Source organism: Balearica regulorum, chromosome 8 (genome assembly GCF_011004875.1).
Source record: "Balearica regulorum gibbericeps isolate bBalReg1 chromosome 8, bBalReg1.pri, whole genome shotgun sequence".
NCBI classification, from domain to species: Eukaryota; Metazoa; Chordata; class Aves; order Gruiformes; family Gruidae; genus Balearica; species Balearica regulorum.
The window spans coordinates 2,442,421-2,461,858 of record NC_046191.1 but is presented as its reverse complement, the minus strand read 5'-3'; the positions used below and the strand labels follow the sequence as shown (position 1 = coordinate 2,461,858).

General features: G+C 42.0%; 1 protein-coding gene across 6 annotated transcripts in view; it reads left to right on the top strand.

Annotated features, from left to right (window-relative positions):
* Positions 1-234: 234 nt before the first annotated feature.
* LEPR (leptin receptor) overlaps positions 235-19,438 on the top strand; it is a 40,776-nt gene continuing 21,572 nt past the window's right edge. For 3 of the 6 annotated variants that reach the window (XM_075759165.1, XM_075759168.1, XM_075759169.1), the window contains exons 1-5: positions 235-448; positions 5,664-5,722; positions 8,385-8,684; positions 9,746-9,863; positions 17,448-17,653. In XM_075759165.1, coding sequence (XP_075615280.1) covers positions 435-448; positions 5,664-5,722; positions 8,385-8,684; positions 9,746-9,863; positions 17,448-17,653 — 697 coding nt within the window. In that variant the 5' untranslated portion in view covers positions 235-434. Of the gene's footprint in view, positions 449-5,663; positions 5,723-8,384; positions 8,685-9,745; positions 9,864-16,756; positions 16,837-17,447; positions 17,654-19,438 lie in introns of those variants that run through there. The other 3 variants (XM_075759166.1, XM_075759170.1, XM_075759167.1) reach the window with 3 other exon arrangements.

The following is a 19,438-nucleotide window of genomic DNA, read 5'->3' as shown; positions in this document are numbered from 1 at the left end:
CGGCAAGCGAGCAGCGAGAGCAGGAACGGCGGGGGGGCTCTGGGCAGGGCCGCTCGGCTCGGGGCGGGGGGGGCTCACCTGATCGGCCCCCCGGGGCCTATGTCCCCCGTACCCAACGGGTTGCGGGTTGTCTGTGAGGAGGAGCCGGGCTCGGCCCCGGCCCCCGGGGGGGTGACGGACCGGCCTCTCACGGTGAGGTGGAGCGGGCGGGGCGGGCCGGGCCGAGGCGGGGCCGTGGCCAGCACCGTCCGGCGGCGGCGCGGGCGCTGCGGGGCCGCTGAGGGGAGCGGGCTCTGCCCGGGGCCGCTGAGGGGAGCGGCGGCGGGGGCCCCGCTGCTCCCCGGTCGGGGTTTGTCAGCGGGAGAAGGCGCCGGCCGAAGCGGCGAGACATGACCACCGCGGCGTAACTTCGGCTGCCGGTTAAGACTGCGGGAATGAAGCGATATAGGTCGGTGAATTTACTTTCTCTTTTTTCTTTTTTCTTTTTTCTTTTTTTTTTCCTTTTCCTTTCCGCTTGTTTCTTAAATTTAGGTTTCTAGACAGCGGCGGGGCTGGGGGCCCCTCCCCGCTTCCCTCCCTCCCTTCCCTGCCGGCCGGCTTGGCGGGACGCTGCCTTCCACCCGTGGCCGGTCCGTGGGGGCGAAGCGCTCGTTCCCCCGGCGGGAGCGGGGAAAGGGGCGAGTGGGGATGTCACACGTGAAAACCAGGTGCCTGTTGCTGAAATACGCCCCGGGAACGGAACGCAGTTGCCTGGTCCTTTGGAAAGCTGATCTGTGGTGAGTGTGGTCTTCTGCCTCACGGGCCAGCTCTGGAAAGGACCAGGCAACTTTGGAGGTGGTTGGGATGTATCAAAAGCAGACTTTGTTGTTGTTGTTGTTTGGTTTTGTCTTGAGGCTTAGTGTCTGAAGCAAAAGAAATCTCCGTGACTGTGGGTTCTGAGTCACTGATGCTGCAGAAGCCATTCTAGTCCGTTCTGATAGAAGAGCACTTTGGAAATTTAATGTTAATTATTGACACAGCGTTTATAGAGCCCTTAACGGCCAAGTGTGGCTATAATATGACGGAGCTTTAAGTGCCAGATAATTACAGGAGCTAAGCTTACAGCTGCATGTAAGGAAAAACAAATGTATGTTCATCAGGGACAAACAATGAGGGAGGGTGTTTATTAAAGACGCTTTTCTCTATTGCTGACTTAAGTTTCATAAATATTTCTGATTTTAAGTCTCTCGAATTGCGCGTCACGAGTGTACGCAAACTTCAGTGCTGCAGGCAACGCTGTGGTGGTGGAGATGCAGAGGAAATGCAACTGCGGTGCTGCTGGATCCCCTGCCTTCTGTCACTGGTGAAGGGAACCTGTCTTGGAGCAGGGTTGGATGTGTGTGGAATGAGGGGCTAGTTTCAGTACCATCAAGAGAAATTGTACCGTCTCCCAAACTCTCTGGCGTTTTGGAGGTTTTGCTGGTGAGTTTCAGAAGAGAGGCTCCATCAGCAGGCTCGGAGCCTGGTTTTGGAGCTGTGCTTTCTTGGCCAAGAGCCGCGCAGGAGTGAGACCAGGGTAGCTCTGCTGCTCCTTCTACTGTACCGAGCGCGTGGGGAGATAGGCAGCTTGGGTTGCCTTGGGTCAAGCTTTGGTATTAGAAAGGAAAATTGTCCAATGCAAGTCATATTCATTGCTATTTCATAGGTTCCATTTACTCAGAACTCTTTATTAATAATAACATTTACTAATATACTGAGTGACAAACAAATGCAATGAAATTCCATGCCCAAGAGGGCTGACCAAGAACCACTGGTTTTGCCAAAACTAACAGGACTGGAAAGCCCTCGGCACCCTTAAAGAGCGGGCTAGAAGGTGCTGTGCGTAGGCATTATTACTAAAATATTTTTATGCTTTATAGAGATCTTTAAAATATTTAAAAACAGCTGTAGTGGAGTGCTTGCAAAGGGACAGTTTGTATGCTTGTGGTATTATGTTCCTGTTTCCCATTAACTAGCAGCTGTTGTTTTTTTGGGAGGGTGGGAATAAGGAAAATTTAAAAAAGAACTTCAGACCCTGTATGTGTGTGGAGTACATTACTGGAGGAAAATATGAGACCCTGGCAACTGAGTTTCTATAAATTTCTGTAGGCTTTGAAATTGCTTGTTGGAAATCATTAATATGTAAGGTGCTGATCTTGCAACATTTGCTCATCTAATCTCTTTGTCCCTGTAAAAGCGGGTGAGAATTTTACAGTTGAGTTTAGCAGTGTCAGGGTTGTGCTACTCCGCTGGGTCCGGGGCAGGTTGTAGAGACTTGGCACTCTTAGTCACCAGTGCCCCCCTCTGTTCACTGGTGTTCAAACTGGACAGGTGGACCCACCTCATACTGCAGCCTTATTTTCTCATCAACCCTTTTTTTGTAGTTCAGAAAGGAGACATGCAGAAATGTAAGTTGTCAAGACAAGAAGCTGAGAGGGGGAAAAAAAAAAAAAAAAGGCAGCTCCAGAAGGAAAAAGAAAACTTTCAGTGCATGTTCCGTGCCCAGCGAACAGGTGTTTGTGGATCACCAACCGTGCTTGCTTCAGGCTGTGCTGAAAAAGTTGATGCAGCAGCAAAGTTGATGGTTTCAGAACACAGGGTCTTAAGATAGATGCATTAAAATGGGCCCCGATTCCTTCCATTTGTATGGATACTTCCCCAGCCAGGCGTAAAACCATTTGTCCTTGCTGTGTTAACTTACTCTGTCTGGGCTAGAGCTATAGTTACAAGTTTTAATTATTGTCCTTTATTTGACTTCCTGTTGCCTGTAACTGTTCTTATAAAACTTGTATTCTTTCTTACAATGAAGTAAGGAATTCTGGTAAGTTCAATATTCTCGCTAGAAAAAATATTGGGTAGTCCTGTCTGGTACGTTCATCTTGTCCTGGGGGTTATCTGCAGATATCTCTTTTTTGCCCAATTCCTGTGTAAAGTTTACACAAGCGGTACTGAACTTTGAACAGAAAAGGAGCTAATGCTGGTGACATGTAGCTTGTGTGGCTTTTTGATCATGTACAGCACTATTTTTTGTTCATGAATATTGTTGGAACCAGGATTGAAAAATAACACCTTTGTAAAAATCAGCCTAGATCGATGTAATAGAAACAGGAAAGGAGGATGTCTTGAGCTGCTCTGAACTATACTTTTGCCTTCTGGTCCAGATATTGTTAATTATGGTTAAACTAGTGCTGATATCAGAATCTCTATGATTGCTCTATGTGGACACTTATATGGCAGCAAGAAGTGAAAATGCTTTTATCTTCAGTAGAGTATGTAATTATAACTTTCCTTCTTTGAGGTGTATGTGGTTCTGGGGATCTGCAGTTGCTTTCCATGCAGTCTACGGTAGGTATCACATCAGTGAAACCAACACTGAAGCTGCTGTTAGCACGATTTAACTATTTGTCTTCTTCCTTCCAGGAACAAATTAGAGATGGTGTGTCACATTCTGCTTTGATATAGTACAATGAAATACGTACAGTTACCAAAATAGTGGTTCTTTCCTTCAAATATTTAGGAGCAATCGGGCTAAGATGCCCGAGTGACAGCTTTTACTTCTTGCAGTGCGTATGGTGGGAGGGCAGGTGATGGGCCATAACTTTATGGATCATTTAGAGCTTTTGATGGTGGACGTATTTTACTAGTTTTGACAGCGAGAGCTTTAAAGCATTTTCAATAACATCCATGACATATGGATAACTTTATAAGCCTTTGAAATATATGTCTGGTTTTCTTGTACAACATATGGAAGTGATCTCTGCCGGTTTCCTACTGAGAAGTGGTTGAGCTATGAACAGCGAATTTTTGTTGCACCTGTAAAAGATGAACATGGACTGTTTTTCATTAAACCATATGTTTAATAGTATGAATAGTGTACGCTTATGTCAAGTAAATTATTTTAAAAGGTTTTTTTTTTCTTCTTTCAGTCAGAAACTTGGAAAAAAAACTAGGTAACTTTGATCATAGGCTTTTGGAAATAATCCCAGCCTGTATCGTTGTGAAATGATAGACTTAATAGAAGGTTGTAGCTAGATAATTCCTCTGGCCTTCGTGGCTCACCTATTAAGAACTAGACTAATGGAAGAAGTACAGGTAAGGTTGGCCTCCTAACAGCTGTGCTGAGAGGCAAATTTTCCTCTGAAGTAGTGGTTGTGAAGCACTGCCTTTGAAATTTTGAGCTTTCCTCTTTAATTGCTCAAAATGTAGCTTAAAATGTACTCTGATTATAACCTGGGTGAATGGGGAGAAAAGTGGATGGGACTGACTCATCTTGCAGACCAGAATGAAGATGGTCTGTGCTGAAGAAATGGCTTGGCTCCGGCTCCAGCCCCAGCTAAATTTGCAAGGGCTTTCCTTATGGGGGAGCTTGCAAGGAGACGAGAATACTGAAATCCTGTAACATCGCTGCTCAGTTGTCTGCTGCTCCAGGTAGACAGCTATGCCTATGGAATTGCTTTTGCTTTAAGCCATGGTCAAGGTTTAAAGCAGCGTCAGGGTCACTGGGTGATCATATCAAAGTTTCTGGTGAGGACAAAAGGGAGAGGAGGCATAGCTCTGAGCAGAGGGTGACTTTCCTTATTGTAACCAAATTCTTTGGGTTTATTAGAAGCTACTGGTTCTTCTGCGGGCTCACCCTCTTCTTGAGGTGCTGCCCTGGGCAAGACAAGGGGGATATACTCAGGCTGTGCACTGATAGGAGTGGTAAAAACCAGGAAGGAATTACTCTGTTGTCTGATCTCCAGTGTCCGCATACGCTTTCCTTCAGGCTGCAGAGCCGACTGCCGTGTAGCCAGTACAGAGACTCTCCCACCGCAGTAGTCTGTACGTATCATACAGTGTGTGTGGATGCATAGTACAGTACCTGCACCCCCAAACTGAAAGGCCAGAGGATTACACAGCATTGGCACCAGTTCTGTTGGCAACATAGATGTTCTCAAGGAAATTGTTCTCAGAAATATTTAAGGAATGAGAATACTTTGGGGGGACTCCCCAAATCTTTTTTTTTGCCCCAGCATTCTCTGTCTGACTTGATATGTAAATTTTACTAATCATCCAGTTCTGGTTAACTACAAAGGCAACCAAACTCCTTATGTTTTCCTCTGATATTCTCTGCTGAGTCCTCTTTAAAATATAAAAATGCCTATATTTGGGGTTTAACAGAGTTTATGTGACTATAGGATGAAAATCAAAAAGAACAAAGTATCTCAAATGAAAGAACAGTATTGAAATATTGCTATAAAGTGCAGTGAAGTCTTCACTGTTGAAACGGGTGCCCGCGGGTTTTTGTCTATGCTGCACTTTGAAAATTGAGTATCTCTTGGGCGTTTTCATTGTTCGGATTTGTAGTGCCTTTCAGATGAGCAAACCTAGAAGGTGAACTATGATCAGCAAAAGCCTGGATAAATGAGGTACTATATAGTTGTAATGATGAAAGAAGAGCCTTATTAGTATTTAATTGATGTTCTAAGCAATGTGGTTTTTTGTTTTTGTTTTTTTTTTCTCAAATGACATTCTGATTTTGTTCTTCCTTTCTGCTTACAAAGGTGTGAGTATCAAATTAACTGACGTGCACCAAAATGGAACCCTAATGAAATAACAGGCTGATAATTATCAGCTCTCAGTTACTTTTTCTATATGTTTTTCAGATCAGCTCTACAAAACAAGATGTATCAGCAAATCATTCTGACCATGTTTGTGCTATTGGGTAAGTTACTACAAAAATAAGTTGGAAATTATGTGGAATGAGGAATAATCACCACTTCTGTTTTTCAGTGGTGTTTCAAGTCATGCCACTGGATTAGTATCTTATGACAACAGGCAACTAGAATATACAAAGGACCCGATGTTATCATTGTGCGGAATTGAAATGTTGACACTCTCGGGGTCATGCCTATGTGTCTTATCCCAAAAAGCAGTGCAACTGACTTTTAAGATGAGGAAACATCAGTAGAAAGTATGTGGCAAGTCAAGACACGTTCAAATAAATGCCCCAGTCAAAAGTTGAGAAGATAGAAGTTCATGGGCAATTTGTTTTGTTCCCCTAATAGGTCCAAAAGTGGAAGGGAAAATCTGGTTCCCTCAGAACTGCAAAGTTTCTGGTTAGTTCGGTGTAGCCAGGGTGTCGCTTTGAGTTTGAGCTCTCCTTTTTTCGGTAGCTGACATTCCTGCTTTCATGTGCACAGTCCTGTGAAAGGGTGCTCAATTAACTGCAAATGTTGAATATAATAAACTGGCTTTCTAATTGGGAAATGTCTGTAACAATATTGGTGTATGGTGTTCAGGGACAGCTGGTATTTGGCTTTCATTTTTTTTTATTAAAATAAGAACTATTTAAAGACTTTCGGTCATGATGCTTAGGGAGAAAGCAGATGCTGTAATCCAATGAAATTAGCTTCAAAATTTGTGTTGTCTTGTATCTTCACAAAAGATGAATAAATCATTAGATTTCCGTATCTTTTCTATATACGTATACATCTTTATCTACATATGTACCTTTATCTGCTTAGTATCAAACATTGCGTTGTTGACGTTCTTCTTTTAAATACCTTACGTAATCTAACCGATCTGTACCTTTTAATCAGAAAACCTGGGTGTGTCGGGGAGTCTTCGTTAGGCCTCAGAGCAGTTTGTCACTGTCTGATGGCCTGCAATGACTGGAAGTCAGTGTATCTATTGAGTAGCCACCTTGGCCTGTTTCCAAATAAACTAATAGCCGCGGCTGGCATCTTTGTAGCCCTGTTAACCCTGACATGAAGCAAGCCGCTATTTGAGGGACAGAACTGTAAGTGATGGTCTGTGTCACGGGCAAACTGCTGCATTTGTACCAGGAAAACATTCTTAATGCCCGTTAATAAAGCGCAGCATGCATTTGAGAGCCATAGCAATCCTATGCTGAATGTTCTGTATTGTAATGCAGTATCTTTTTTTAACACTTCTGCAGAAGCGGTACGTAGCTGCGCACATTTTGACTTTATAGGATTTAATTAATCCTGTGAGATCGTCTGGTGTGATGTGCGAGGGGGGAGTCTATTTTTTAGGAAAAGAGATGACTGGCAGGAATCTCTGCCCACCCTGCGATTGTCCCTGTGAATTGAGTAGTACGTTAGTTATCTGTCCTGCTTCATAGGCAGTCATGTCACTTACTCATTTGTCCTTTTTTTAATCATGTATTATGGACTAATAGTCTGTTCGGTCAGCTGAATCCTCCGCATGGAGCCAGGAGGCCTAATGAAGCTGATATTTACAGAGGCACAAACTCGGTTAAATGAGAGACGAGGAAAGAGCAGAACCCTTCAGGAGTCTGGCACGACAAAATCTGTGTAAAGAGAAAACAAAACACTTTAACACACTGCACAGTAACACAGTGTCTGCTTTTAAGGTAGCATGCACCTACTTTTTTAAAAAGCTTTCATTTTGTGTTTTTATATTATTTAGCTTATGCTTATGTGCTCTTAATCAAACAGTGCTAGAGAAATTCTATTTTTTTTATTTTAGCTATTGCAAGGCATAGAGCATGAATTAATTTCTATCTAATGAACTGCTTAAAATATTTATGCCCTTACTGAGCGAAAAGCTAAATGCAAAGTGCACAAATGACCCACATGCCTTTCTGTAACTAGAGCTTTAATCTTTGAAATTCATGCAGTGTTTTACAGTAAGCTATTTCCAAAACCGACATGCTTATCATTCTCAAAATCGTTGTTAGCGTAATTCAAGCTATGACTTACCAACAAGAGCTACAAATGTGGTCAGAGTGATTTTATTTTGAAGAGTCTAAGTCTGATGGAAAAGATTATTCTTTTCGTACATCTCATTTCCCAAATAATGCCCTGGGGTTGCATAGTTACGTCCAGTGGTGTATTCTGGTAATAGTATTCTTTGGTATTTAACAGTTACAGTGTGACTATTTGTTATATTTACAAGGGGATTATTTTTTCTACAGTAGCGGAGCTGTGTTATAAGAGCTGGATTGCAAGTTTCCCAGCACTGCAGGGGGAGATGAAACTCATACCTGTATAGTCTGTGGACTTGGATTTAGGATTCACTGTATTTTGAATTAATATAAGCCAATTTGCCCCAAAGAGATGCTTCCCCTACAGTCTTGGTCTTGACCTGTTTCAAGAGGTTGAGAAAACATAACGTTAGGTGTAGTGACTCTGGGGGAGAGGCTGGCATCTGTCAGTTGTGACACCAGTGCAGAGGGAATGTTTTTAGTAATTTTGCCTCCAACTCAGAACAGCCCCTGGAAGCAGTCTGATTTTTATGTAATGAATTTGTTTCTGTATAACATCGGCCACTCTCTTTTCATTGTCAAGTAATACGAACTTTTTCTTTCATTTCTGAGATCTTTGCCTTTGTGTTTGCAGACCTTCTTCAAATGGCAGTTGCCCACTGTATGGTCCATCAGATTCCTCCCAGGAACTTTACGTTACCCTGTATGCTGCTGAATGAGACGTTTCTGAGTCCTTTCTCTGCTGGCGTTGTAGAGAGCTGGTCTGGTTTGAGGAGAGCACCCGAAACCAAGCCTTCCTTGCTAATGAATGAAGAAAGCTTTCTATGTTGCCTTTGGAGTGATAACAACATTGATTGTTCTTTGTACAGAGCAAGCATGCAAGCAAGGAAGTTTATTCCTTCAGAAATAAGTATCTCTGCTTCTCAGGAAATAGGTAAGTTTTCCATTCAAGGGCATAAGAAGCTGCTACTTCAAAAAATGATTGGGGTTGTTTTGTTGTTTAGAGGGCAGGTGGGTGGTTGTATTAATGCGTATTTGTTTTTTATCCAGAGCAGACAACATAGTATGGTAAAATCCTTCTTCACAGAAGTTTGTAGTGGAAGGCAAAAGAAATTGTGTAGCACAGATTCAAAGGTGAAAAAAAATAGCTGGCTGTCTCTCTAGGGGAATGCTGAATAAAAATGTAGCACTGTGTATGAGGATATAAGCCCGGATCTTCAAAGGTGTTTAGATGCTGTGAGAAATATTTAAAATATTTTTGTGGATATGGGCTTCAAACTCCCTCAGGAGGCGGGAGAGATGGAGAGCAAGTGCCATCTTTTCTGCCTGGATTGTGATGCCTTAGTAAATCTCTCTCCATGGATTAGATTGAATTCTTTTTTCCTAGGCTGTTTTCTCCTCCTGTAAACCGCAGTCTCTGAGCGGCATACTGGCCTGCTGGCATACTGCTGTCAATGGCAGGAATCTCGTTGACCTCAGTAGAGTAGAATTTCATTTTACAAGAACTGTCCCATGGAACAAATAAATCTCTGTTAAAGACTGCCACACTAAATTTGCTGCTGTTGTGTATGCAGTGCAGCTGCGTATGTGTGCACAAAGTGTGCGCAGTACAGCCACATAGACGCTGTACCGGTTAACAGTAGCAAAACCTTCAGCCAGCAGCAGCTTAATTTCTTTCTTCCCCTTGCGGCCTTGTCTGAAAGCCAAGTAAAATACATTCCTCCTTTAGTAATTAGGACACAGCAGTATCACATAGGTTGTTAGCCTTTTAAGTGTTGAAGGGCATATATTGGTGTCCAACTCAGCAAGAATTATTCACAATCGTTTGCACGCTTGGGCTCCAATCTCACCTTGTCCTCTCTTTGGCTGAATTTCATCCTGGCTCTTTAGTTGGGTTGTTTGTTTGGGGTTTTTTGTTTGTTTTTGTTTTGGTGGGGTTTTTTTGTTGTGGTTTTAATATAGTTCAGAAATGTTTAATCTGTTTCTTTTGTTTAGATTCAAATTGGAACATTGAATGTTGGATTGAAGGCAAGTTGGACCTGTTAGTTTGTAGCCTGCAGTTTGTGAAGTTGCACTTGAGAGCCAACTTGAAGGTTAATCTTTTATATGCTGTGTAAGTACAGACTCTGTTAAATCTGTCACTGTTAGCATTAGAAATCTGAAAGCATTTTCTAAAACATCAACACTGGTCTCTCAAGCTTGCACACAGCGGTAGCATTAGCTTCGCAACCAGATGATATGTTATGTACCTTTGTCTCAGCTAAAAGTAGTCTTGGACAGTATGGAACGTTTACGATTCTGTCTTTGAATGAGAAGTGGTTGGACTGGAGAGTCCCCTTCCTCTGTCCTTTCCATGTTTCTTAAAGTGCTTTAATGAAATTAGCGTTGACTTACTGAAATATCTTTGCTGTGACAATTGCTTAATGTTAAAGGTGTTGGTTCTGCCTTTTTAATGCTTTTGACCATCATGTTCTCTCTCTTGAAGTAATTATGTTACGTAACATTTAATAGAATGCCAAATGCTACTCTAATCACATTGTTGCCTCTGAAAGGCACCTGCCTGTGCGGTTGCTACCGCGGTGAATATTCTCTGGAATGGTAATAGATGGTAATCCTGACTGTGGGCTGGGCAGGTCTGGTATACATGACCTGCCTGATTTCATCCTAAAAAGGTCTATTTGGTTCCACTTCTGAAAGCACACTGGTTTGGGTTTTTTTTTCTGTGTTACTGACAGCTTGGAAGGAATGGCATGAACACAAAGACTTAATTTCTGTAGGAAACAGTCTAAACACAAATAGTTGAATTAGCTGAATTTACAGGTGATGACTTCTACTTAAAAAGCCAGAACTGGATGACAGATAATCACTTGCCACAAATTATCCCTGTAGTCGGGGTTGAAAGCAAGTGTATTAACTGGTAGTAAACATGGTTGTTTAGTTGACATAATACTTTAAAGCTGGAATCAGATTTTGAGTGGGTTCCCATTGCCAGTGTTCCTTATGACTTTGATTTCTGAAATACCATTACGTGTGTGTTTGTGGGAGAAGTTCTGCCTCTGTTCCATCCAGTCTCAAGTGCAATAGAAAAATCTTTGCCGGTAATCCTAGTGTAGTAATCGCTATATTGAATTTTTTGGGTATGCCTAACATCCGTGGAACAACAGATTCAAGTCCCAGCTGGAATGAAGAGGTTCTTTGTATTGCAAAGGGAATTCAGTAAGTGTCGTGCAATTTATGAGAGCAGGCCCTATAGACTCACTAGAGTCCTTGTGGCATTTCTGTACTTGATTACTTTTTGCTGCAAAGGCGAGATGCAGTGCAGTCCCTGACATTGGAGAACTTGTTTCACTCTCCAGATTTCATATTAGTATTTTTCTTGTAGGGTCCCTATGTTCAGGGGGAACAGCTAGCAAAGCATTTCAGATTTTAGTAAGGCGACAGCTTTCCCTGTTGGCTTGCCGATACCTTAACATTTTATTCACATGAGCCAAAATACCTTGAAAACGTTCCCAGTTTTAAAAATATGCATTCCTGGCATGTGTTACTCCCTGGGAGTCTGGAGATCAAGCCAGAATTCTCACATATAGGACAGGCAATGTACAATAATAATGACCTAGAAGAACCTACAGCAAAAAAGCTTGGGTCCTCAGCAGCTTTTAAAATTTTCAGCATTAAAGAAGTATCCTCTTATTTTACACATTCACAGTTTGCCTGCTTGTAAATGATATCAAGTTGCTTTGAATAGAAAATGTTCTGTTCTGTCCAAAACAGTGCTATGACAGTATTCTGTAAGAGGCTCAAGCAAGGGTAATAACAAGGCTTTTACCTTCCCTAGCAGCATGTCTTTGGGAGGAGAAAGATTATTCTGAAACTTAATTAGACAAATTAGGTTAATTGTCTACCAAAAGTGAATGATCTTTCCAGTTGTATGTATTCTAGGAATGCTGTAAACCCTGATGGTTAATTACATTAACTGAAATCACTTAGCCTTAAGGATCCTTTTGTAGTGACACAGATGAATGCTCCCTATTTAATTTTGGGCACTGATTATAATTTGCCCTTTCAGCAGATGGTGATGTATAGGATGTACTCATATTTCTGACCTATTTGAAGTACCTGTGAGGCTCTCCTTTAGTTCTGGGCCTAGGCTCCCATGTTTTTAAGGATAAATCATGCAATTTGCCTCAAGACTGGTGGTTTAGTTGAATGCATTGGTTATACCTTGAGCCTTCTTCAGCTGGAGAACATTAACCGTTCATTAGAGGCTTATCCTCTCCTGAGCTAAGCAGCCATCAGAGGTTCTGCAGTGTAAAGGGGCAGTTTGTTCAAATAAGTATGTCCTCGAGCTACTATATATCAAATACATTGAGATATAATTATTGAAAATCCTTAGAACCCCAGACAACCTTGCTCTGTCAATTCCTAATCAAGGTAGCACTTGCACAAATACAGTATATAGAAATATTGAAAGCAGAGTTAAAGTGCTGACCTTATTTCTGATATGCCTCAACATAGCTACCTAAATGTGATGATGTACCTTTCCTTGAATCAGAGGAATTGTAGAAGTTCATGTATCTCTTCCTAAAACAATGTTGACCTTTTGGTTTTGGTTAGGTGTTCCAGTTGCAAAGAATTGTTTAAATTCAGTAAAGACATTCTGCAACTTCTAATTTAAAGTCTAAAAGTTCACCACAGGGTCACAGATTAATTTAGCATAAATAACAACACCTTCTGAAGTAAGGTTGAATTGTGCATGAAAATACAAAACATTTAGGAGGTGTTAACTTACGTTGTTGACTTAAAGAACTATCTGTGCACAGCTGAGAAGTGCAGTGTTTGGAGAGGAGAAGAAAAGCAAGCTTTGGACACGTGCCCTTGCTGCAATGTTAATTACTTCTGTGGTTCAGGGCATGCAGTATTTATTCCCCCCCCCCCTTCTGCACTGTGTTATGCTTTAGTCCCATGTTTCCAGCTTAAAGTCACATTGCCTTTGCACACTCTCCCTCCCTTCTCTGCCAGCCATTAAAACTTAAGTCCAGTTCACTAGTTTTCTGTTGAATCTCAGAGGTGGGCTCCAGCTCTGAGCTCCAGTGGGCTTCAGAGAAGTTCATATGCTTAGTACCTATCTGGTTTTTACTTACCTCTCTGTGCCAAGGCAAACCTCTCCAATTCCAGCAGCCAGCACTATAAAACCGAATGGGGACATAGTATATACTCACATATTTTATAAGCCCTCTGTCTTTCCTTCCTTTCCCCCTCCAATTTGGATGCAGCTTAGATCTGCTCGCTGTTGCATGATGTAAAGTGCTTGTTGAACCAGGATTTATAGCTTCTCTCAGCGTGCTGCAAGTCTGATGGAAAACTGCAGGTTTTAACAGCCCGTTGCTTTAAGTTTACCCAAAATTTCTCTTCTCATTCTACTGAATGAAGGCACTGAGCTCTTCTGAACTTGTGAGGGCTTTGTAAGCATCAGCCCCTCTAAAGTCCATAGCTACACTTTGGGAACAATGGTTATTCTGTGACTGGATCCATCTGCAGCCAAACTGAAGATGACAGGCTGCTTATGCAATCCCAGGCTGCGGCAGTTCTCCAAAATACTTTGGCTTTCCGTTGTTTTGCTTGTAGTCAGGTCTCGTACATTTAGCCCAGGCTTGGCAATTTCGAATAAGTTGATGTGGGGGCCCCTCGTGACCACGTCCTCTGTTAATCTGTTCTTTTATCCCAAACTCAATTTTGTGAGAGAGTCCCTGTGTCTTGCCAGTTCATGGAAATGCAAAGCTCATTACCCTGTTCTTTAGCACCAGGATATCTTCCTCCAGGCGCGGACGTGGCATCTGATAACGTACCTTGCTCTTTCCCCTTGCCTTGCCCGAGTTGCCTGCAGAGGTACTGCCTGTAAGAGGAGTCTGCAGCACAGAAGCGAGATACTGGTAATTCAATTCTCTGTCACAAGAGGTGGAATGAAGCCATAGGGTTTTCCTCCAGTTACCCTTGCATTCCTACGTACAGCATTTTATACAGTAAACAAATGAAAAGGTGTGTGCAGTGGGAGCAGGGAGAAATAACAACCTGTGCCTCTTGACTCTGAAATAAGTGGCCTTTGAAACACAGTACTGGCACAACACAACATGGGGAGGAGCCCTCTAGCATTTTTTTGCCCTGTACATGGGTCATCTTCTGGGTGCAAATGAGCTCAATTTGGTTACAAATTGAAGTAATTATTTTGAATGTTTAGGAGAAAGATGGGGCGTGCTGGTGTGGTGGTCACTGCTTTCCGGATAGATCAGATTAAAGACATGGTTTGATGAAAAGACTACATTCTTATGGATCAATTGTGGGGTTTTTGAGACTAATAAAATCTGTGAGCAACAATAGAAGGCAGAGGAACTTAAAGGAAGATTCTGCAAAGTCTTTAAAAGGAAATTGAGGAGAAAGAAGTGGAACCACAACTATAAAAACAAAAATATTCCAAGTAATTTAGAAGTGGTGTGTCTGCCAGATACCATCAGCATAAGGTTCCATAATTCTTGTATCCTAAAGTCTATGAGTCCTGGTAAAAATTATTTTAGGAATGTCAGTATTGACAAACTATAAGACTAATAAACTACATATGCATATGAACCTGCATAGCTTAGGGGATCATTACTGCAAAGTACAAGTGCTATGAGGGCATAGTGTTATTGAAAATCCTTGTGTTACCAGCTGCAAAGAGTATCCTAAAAACAAGGTGGATGCATAATGTGTGTGTGTTGATCAGTGAACGATGAGGGTAGTGGGGCCCTGATTCAAGGAGATCCATGTGTGCACATTGCCCTGAGGAGAAGGACTTCGGGGTGTTGGTGGACGAGAAGCTCAACATGACCCAGCAATGTGTGCTTGCAGCCCAGAAAGCCAACCGTGTCCTGGGCTGCATCAAAAGCAGGATGACCAGCAGGTCGAGGGGGGGGATTCTGCCCCTCCACTCCCCTCTGGTGAGACCCCCCTGCAGTGCTGCGTCCAGCTCGGGGGTCCCCAGGACAAGAAGGACATGGAGCTGGTGGAGCGAGTCCAGAGGAGGCCGCGGAGATGATGCGAGGGCTGGAGCACCTCTGCTATGGAGCCAGGCTGAGAGAGTTGGGCTTGTTCAGCCTGGAGAAGAGAAGGCTGCGGGGAGACCTTAGAGCCCCTTCCAGTCCCTGCAGGGGCTCCAGGAAAGCTGGAGAGGGGCTGGTGACAAGGGCAGGGAGTGACAGGCCAAGGGGAATGGCCTGAAGCTGCAGGAGGGGAGATGGAGATGGGATGGGAGGCAGAAATCCTTCCCTGTGAGGGTGCTGAGGCCCTGGCACAGGGTGCCCAGAGAAGCTGTGGCTGCCCCTGGCTCCCTGGCAGTGTTGAAGGGCAGGTTGGATGGGGCTTTGGGCAACCTGGGCTAGTGGAGGGTGTCCCTGCCCATGGCAGGGGTTGGCACTGGATGGGCTGGGAGGTCCCTTCCAACCCAAACCAGTCTGGGGTTCTGTGATTGGGGGTTCCCTCGCAGTCCCAGTCAGCATCATTTGCACATGCTCTTCCCTGTAATTCATCAGCCCTTTGTTCACTTCCAAATTCTCCTCAGTTTCTGACCTTTTCTTTTTTAAGTAGGGCAGATTACGGTAAGGTGATCAGTGAATCATGCCCATTTCCCCTGTGCTCTGCAGCGATTAAATGTACTAGATCCCAAATTGACTAAAAACAAAGCAGAAAATCTTGTCCTTTCTTCTCCTCCAACGTTTAGTTCTTTCCCCTCCCTGAATTCAAGTGTTACAATGAGTCATACCAACTATAAAACTATTTAAAACTTCTACAGAAAGGTTCTTACTCTATTCACTTCAATTTCTTTCTCTGAATTAGTAAAACAAACCCCTTACTATACAGAAATAATTCCAAAATTACTTCAGAACAATTCAAAACATAAGCTTTTATTGTAAGGATGAAATGTCAAAAGCAGGAAAGAATCCAGGAGGGTTTAACTGTCAGATTTTGTCTTGGCTTTTCTGCTGTGAGAAGTTTGGCCACAAAGCATTGAGACTATTAAATTCAGTACCTTAAGGAGGCCCGTGGCACTGAATACCTGCAGTACACCATAAACCTGGTAAATCTGTGTTTGAAAGAGCCTGAAGAATATCTGTGGAATAGAAATGAGAAGGAAGAATACTTTGGGAACTGCTGGTTGCTCTCAGAATAGAAGCAGCTTTGTGCCCACTTGTGCTATATTTATTTCATAAATCGAGAATAGTTTGACTAAAGTCAATAGAGATTGAAAACATTTATAAGAGTAATCATACACATGAGAATTGCTCTAAAAAATGCCTTTAAAACATACTTTAAAAGCATCTGTGTACTAAATCATACACATGAGAATTGCTCTAAAAAATGCCTTTAAAACATACTTTAAAAGCATCTGTGTACTAATGTGTACATGGGAAACAGTATGGGTCTTCTTCATGCTGCTTCTTGAAGTTGACCCAAGGAAAATGTTATATTTTAGAGATAGAAACTAAATGTGATGGCCTGTATTTCAGTATGAATGTGCATAAATTTTTTGTATGTTTTATACATTTGTTAGCATCAAGAGATGTAACGCATGACTACTTGTATCAGTATATGCTACTTTGTCATTTATTTGAAGTCTATTGAAATATTACTAGAAAATCTGATTAAACTGTTCATGAAACATATATTATGCCCATGCAGCTATTAGTTGTTTTAAACTTCAAAAGTTTATCTTAGACCATACAATTTTTGCAGTGGATTATGCAATCAGAAGCTGTGTATGTTAAACTCTCAAGGAAGGAATGTTAATAGAAAGAAAATAAAGGCAAAAAATACCCCTTGAAATGAAATCTGAACATTCAGTCAAAAATAGTCCCATGAGCTTTACTCTGAGAAGCAATAAAAGCAAAATGCAGTAAGTTACTTAATAAATACTTTCCACGAACCTGTCCAAGACAATAGTAGCAATGCATGTGAATAAATAATTTGCTTTCCTAGGAAACATCAGACACGCTAATAGACAAACATGCTGTGCATAAACATAATTAAAGCCTTATCTTGGAATTAACTGCACAAAGGTAAGACAGGTATCTATTTTTTTTCAAATCCTATAAGTTGTTGAAAATGAGTACTAAAATGTGTTCTGATGGTGGAGTTCTTTAGCCTTTTGTTATTCCAAAACTTGGTGTTGATTATTATATTACTTGTAATGCTTAATTGTAGCAGAAGCTGGAAGGAATGATAAATTGTTTAGATTTTATTTCGGTGCCTCATGAATAGGAATCAGAACATAATCTCCATGGGGGTGGCAGAGGGCTGCAAATTAGTCCACTGTAAAGTAAACTAACTTCGTGTGCCTAAGAAGTATCTAGTAGTAGTTACCATCAGGAATCGGAAACTAGTCTGACTAAACTACAGGTGTCATACTGTAACACATCTGTTTTAAAGTCAAACCTTAGGAATATTTTCATGAAATCATCTTAACTACTTGGAAACCATTTAAAAAGGGAGAAGCAGCAAACTGAAAACAATTGGTTACAATTAGTGCCTTTTTTACTTTTTTCATTAATTTTTTTTTTTTTTTGGTAAATAAACCTTATCCAGATGGACAAACCTGCTCTATTGAGATAGAGTATACAAAGAAATACCGGTTTGTTTTGGTTTATGGTTTTGGTTTTTTCCCCTGTAGAACAGAGCTGTCGCTGGGAGATGTACCTACGAGCTCTCTGAAGGGGACTGTCATGGTTGCTCGGTGTGACTGTAGTGAGTATGACAAGTGCGAGTGCTGCGTGCCTTCTCTGAGACTCAACTACACTTACATCATGTGGCTGAAGATGACGATGGGTGTAACGCCTCTGTGGTCACCTTTGATGTCAGTCAAGCCCATAGACATAGGTAAGTTTGACCTACGTTTTAAACCTTTTTTCATGGAGAACAGCAGCCGGATGTCTCTTGGGGAGAAGGAGGGCGCAGGCAGAACAGGCAAAGGCTCCCTGGGGCCGTCTCACTTGCTCAGGGTGGTGCTGTACGCGTTTTTTAGCCACCTAACGCCTGTCTGGGCTCCACTGCAAAACCGTACTGAGCAAAGGCCAGGCTGTCAACAGACGTGAGCTTTGGACCGCTCTGTGCCCAAGTCTGGAGCAGTGGTGGAGCTTATTTGTCTATGTTTATTGCTGAGGACTTAAATTTAAAAGTGAGTGGAAAAAAAGCTGTTCCTAAAGTTACTTAGCAAATAAAACTACCTCTTTTCTCAGGCAGCTCTGTTGTCCTGATGCTTTCTTCCTTACCACACAGTTCCAGCATTTTCCAAGTTGGAAAACATTCCTCTGTATGTAATCAAGTTAAAACTGTACTGACATTATGAATTTGATATGTGTTGCTATCCAGTATGCACAGTTGCTGCAGATCTTGGCAAATTTTGAAAAGGCAGGGACTCTGGCAGCTGTGGGGAACAAAATAGACGTTTTATGAACTTCTTTTGAACTGATGTGCTTTGCAGACAGAATCAGTTAAAAGTCTCTGGGTGGGCTAGTTCTGAAGATGACAGGTTGAGTGTATCATCATGCTGCTTTTAATGCATGCTGCAGGAAAAAACTAAAAATTCAGAGTTGCATCTGCCAGTGTTTAAAATGACATAATTAGTTTGTTCTGCTTAATGAAGTATATTTTTAAAATGCATAATATTAATATATGTTCTGCCAAGATTTAGCTCAATTAAAAATTATTTTGAAAGTAAAATTATGAATACTTGTGTAATGTAGAGTTGTACTTGCTTATAGATGATACTAGTAGAACAGGTGGCATTGGTAGAACAAACATCATTGTATTTTAAGGTTCATGAAAGTGTGATGTAGAAGTTACTGACTTTTGTTTTAAAAGCTATGCCTCCTCCCAAATCATTTCCTGCTGGTCTTTGTTAATTGCTTTGAGATGGTGTGTAAGTAAGATCTGACTTAGTGTAGTGAATCTATGATGAAAATAATAACAGGTTTTTGGTAAACTGAGTGAGATTCCAGTAATACCACTTAAATGAGACACCTTGAGGAGCTGAGAGATCAATGAAAGGCCATTTTATATTTAATCTGGTGTTGATAGAGGCAGACTCTCACTTGAGTGGACCCCAGGGGAGTTGCAGGAGGTTCTGGGTAAGACTAATGTGTTGTGTGAGCGTATGGTTCAACTGATAGGAGACAATTCTTCTGGTTCTCTGTGGCACTAGCTAAGGGCTGCTGGAAAAGGCTGGGAACATCCAGTGCAGAAGTGAACGTGTGCCCACTGCCTAAGGCCCTTGGAAATGTTTCCTCTTCAGCTTTGGCACGTGCTGTTTACTCTGCAGTGGTTTTTAACGGGGTGTTACTCTTGCACAGGAGAAACTCAGAGCTGTGAATGAGGACAAGGTAAACCAAAAGACACTGTGCTTACACAGTGATTTGAAAAGGTCTCAGTAACAGGTAGAAGTAGGATCTAGGTGCCTTGCCTTTGTTCGAGGAAGAGTGAATGTAATCCTAATCATCATTCTAAATTGCCCATCCATTTCCCTCTCCAGAAAGTTCTCTTCATCCTTGTGGGAAATTTCTGAAACCCTCCATTTTCACTTTGCCCTATTGTAGCTCTCCTGGAGACCTTTCATAGACATAATCACTCTGGAAAGGGATGGGAATATTTAGAAAATCTTTGTGT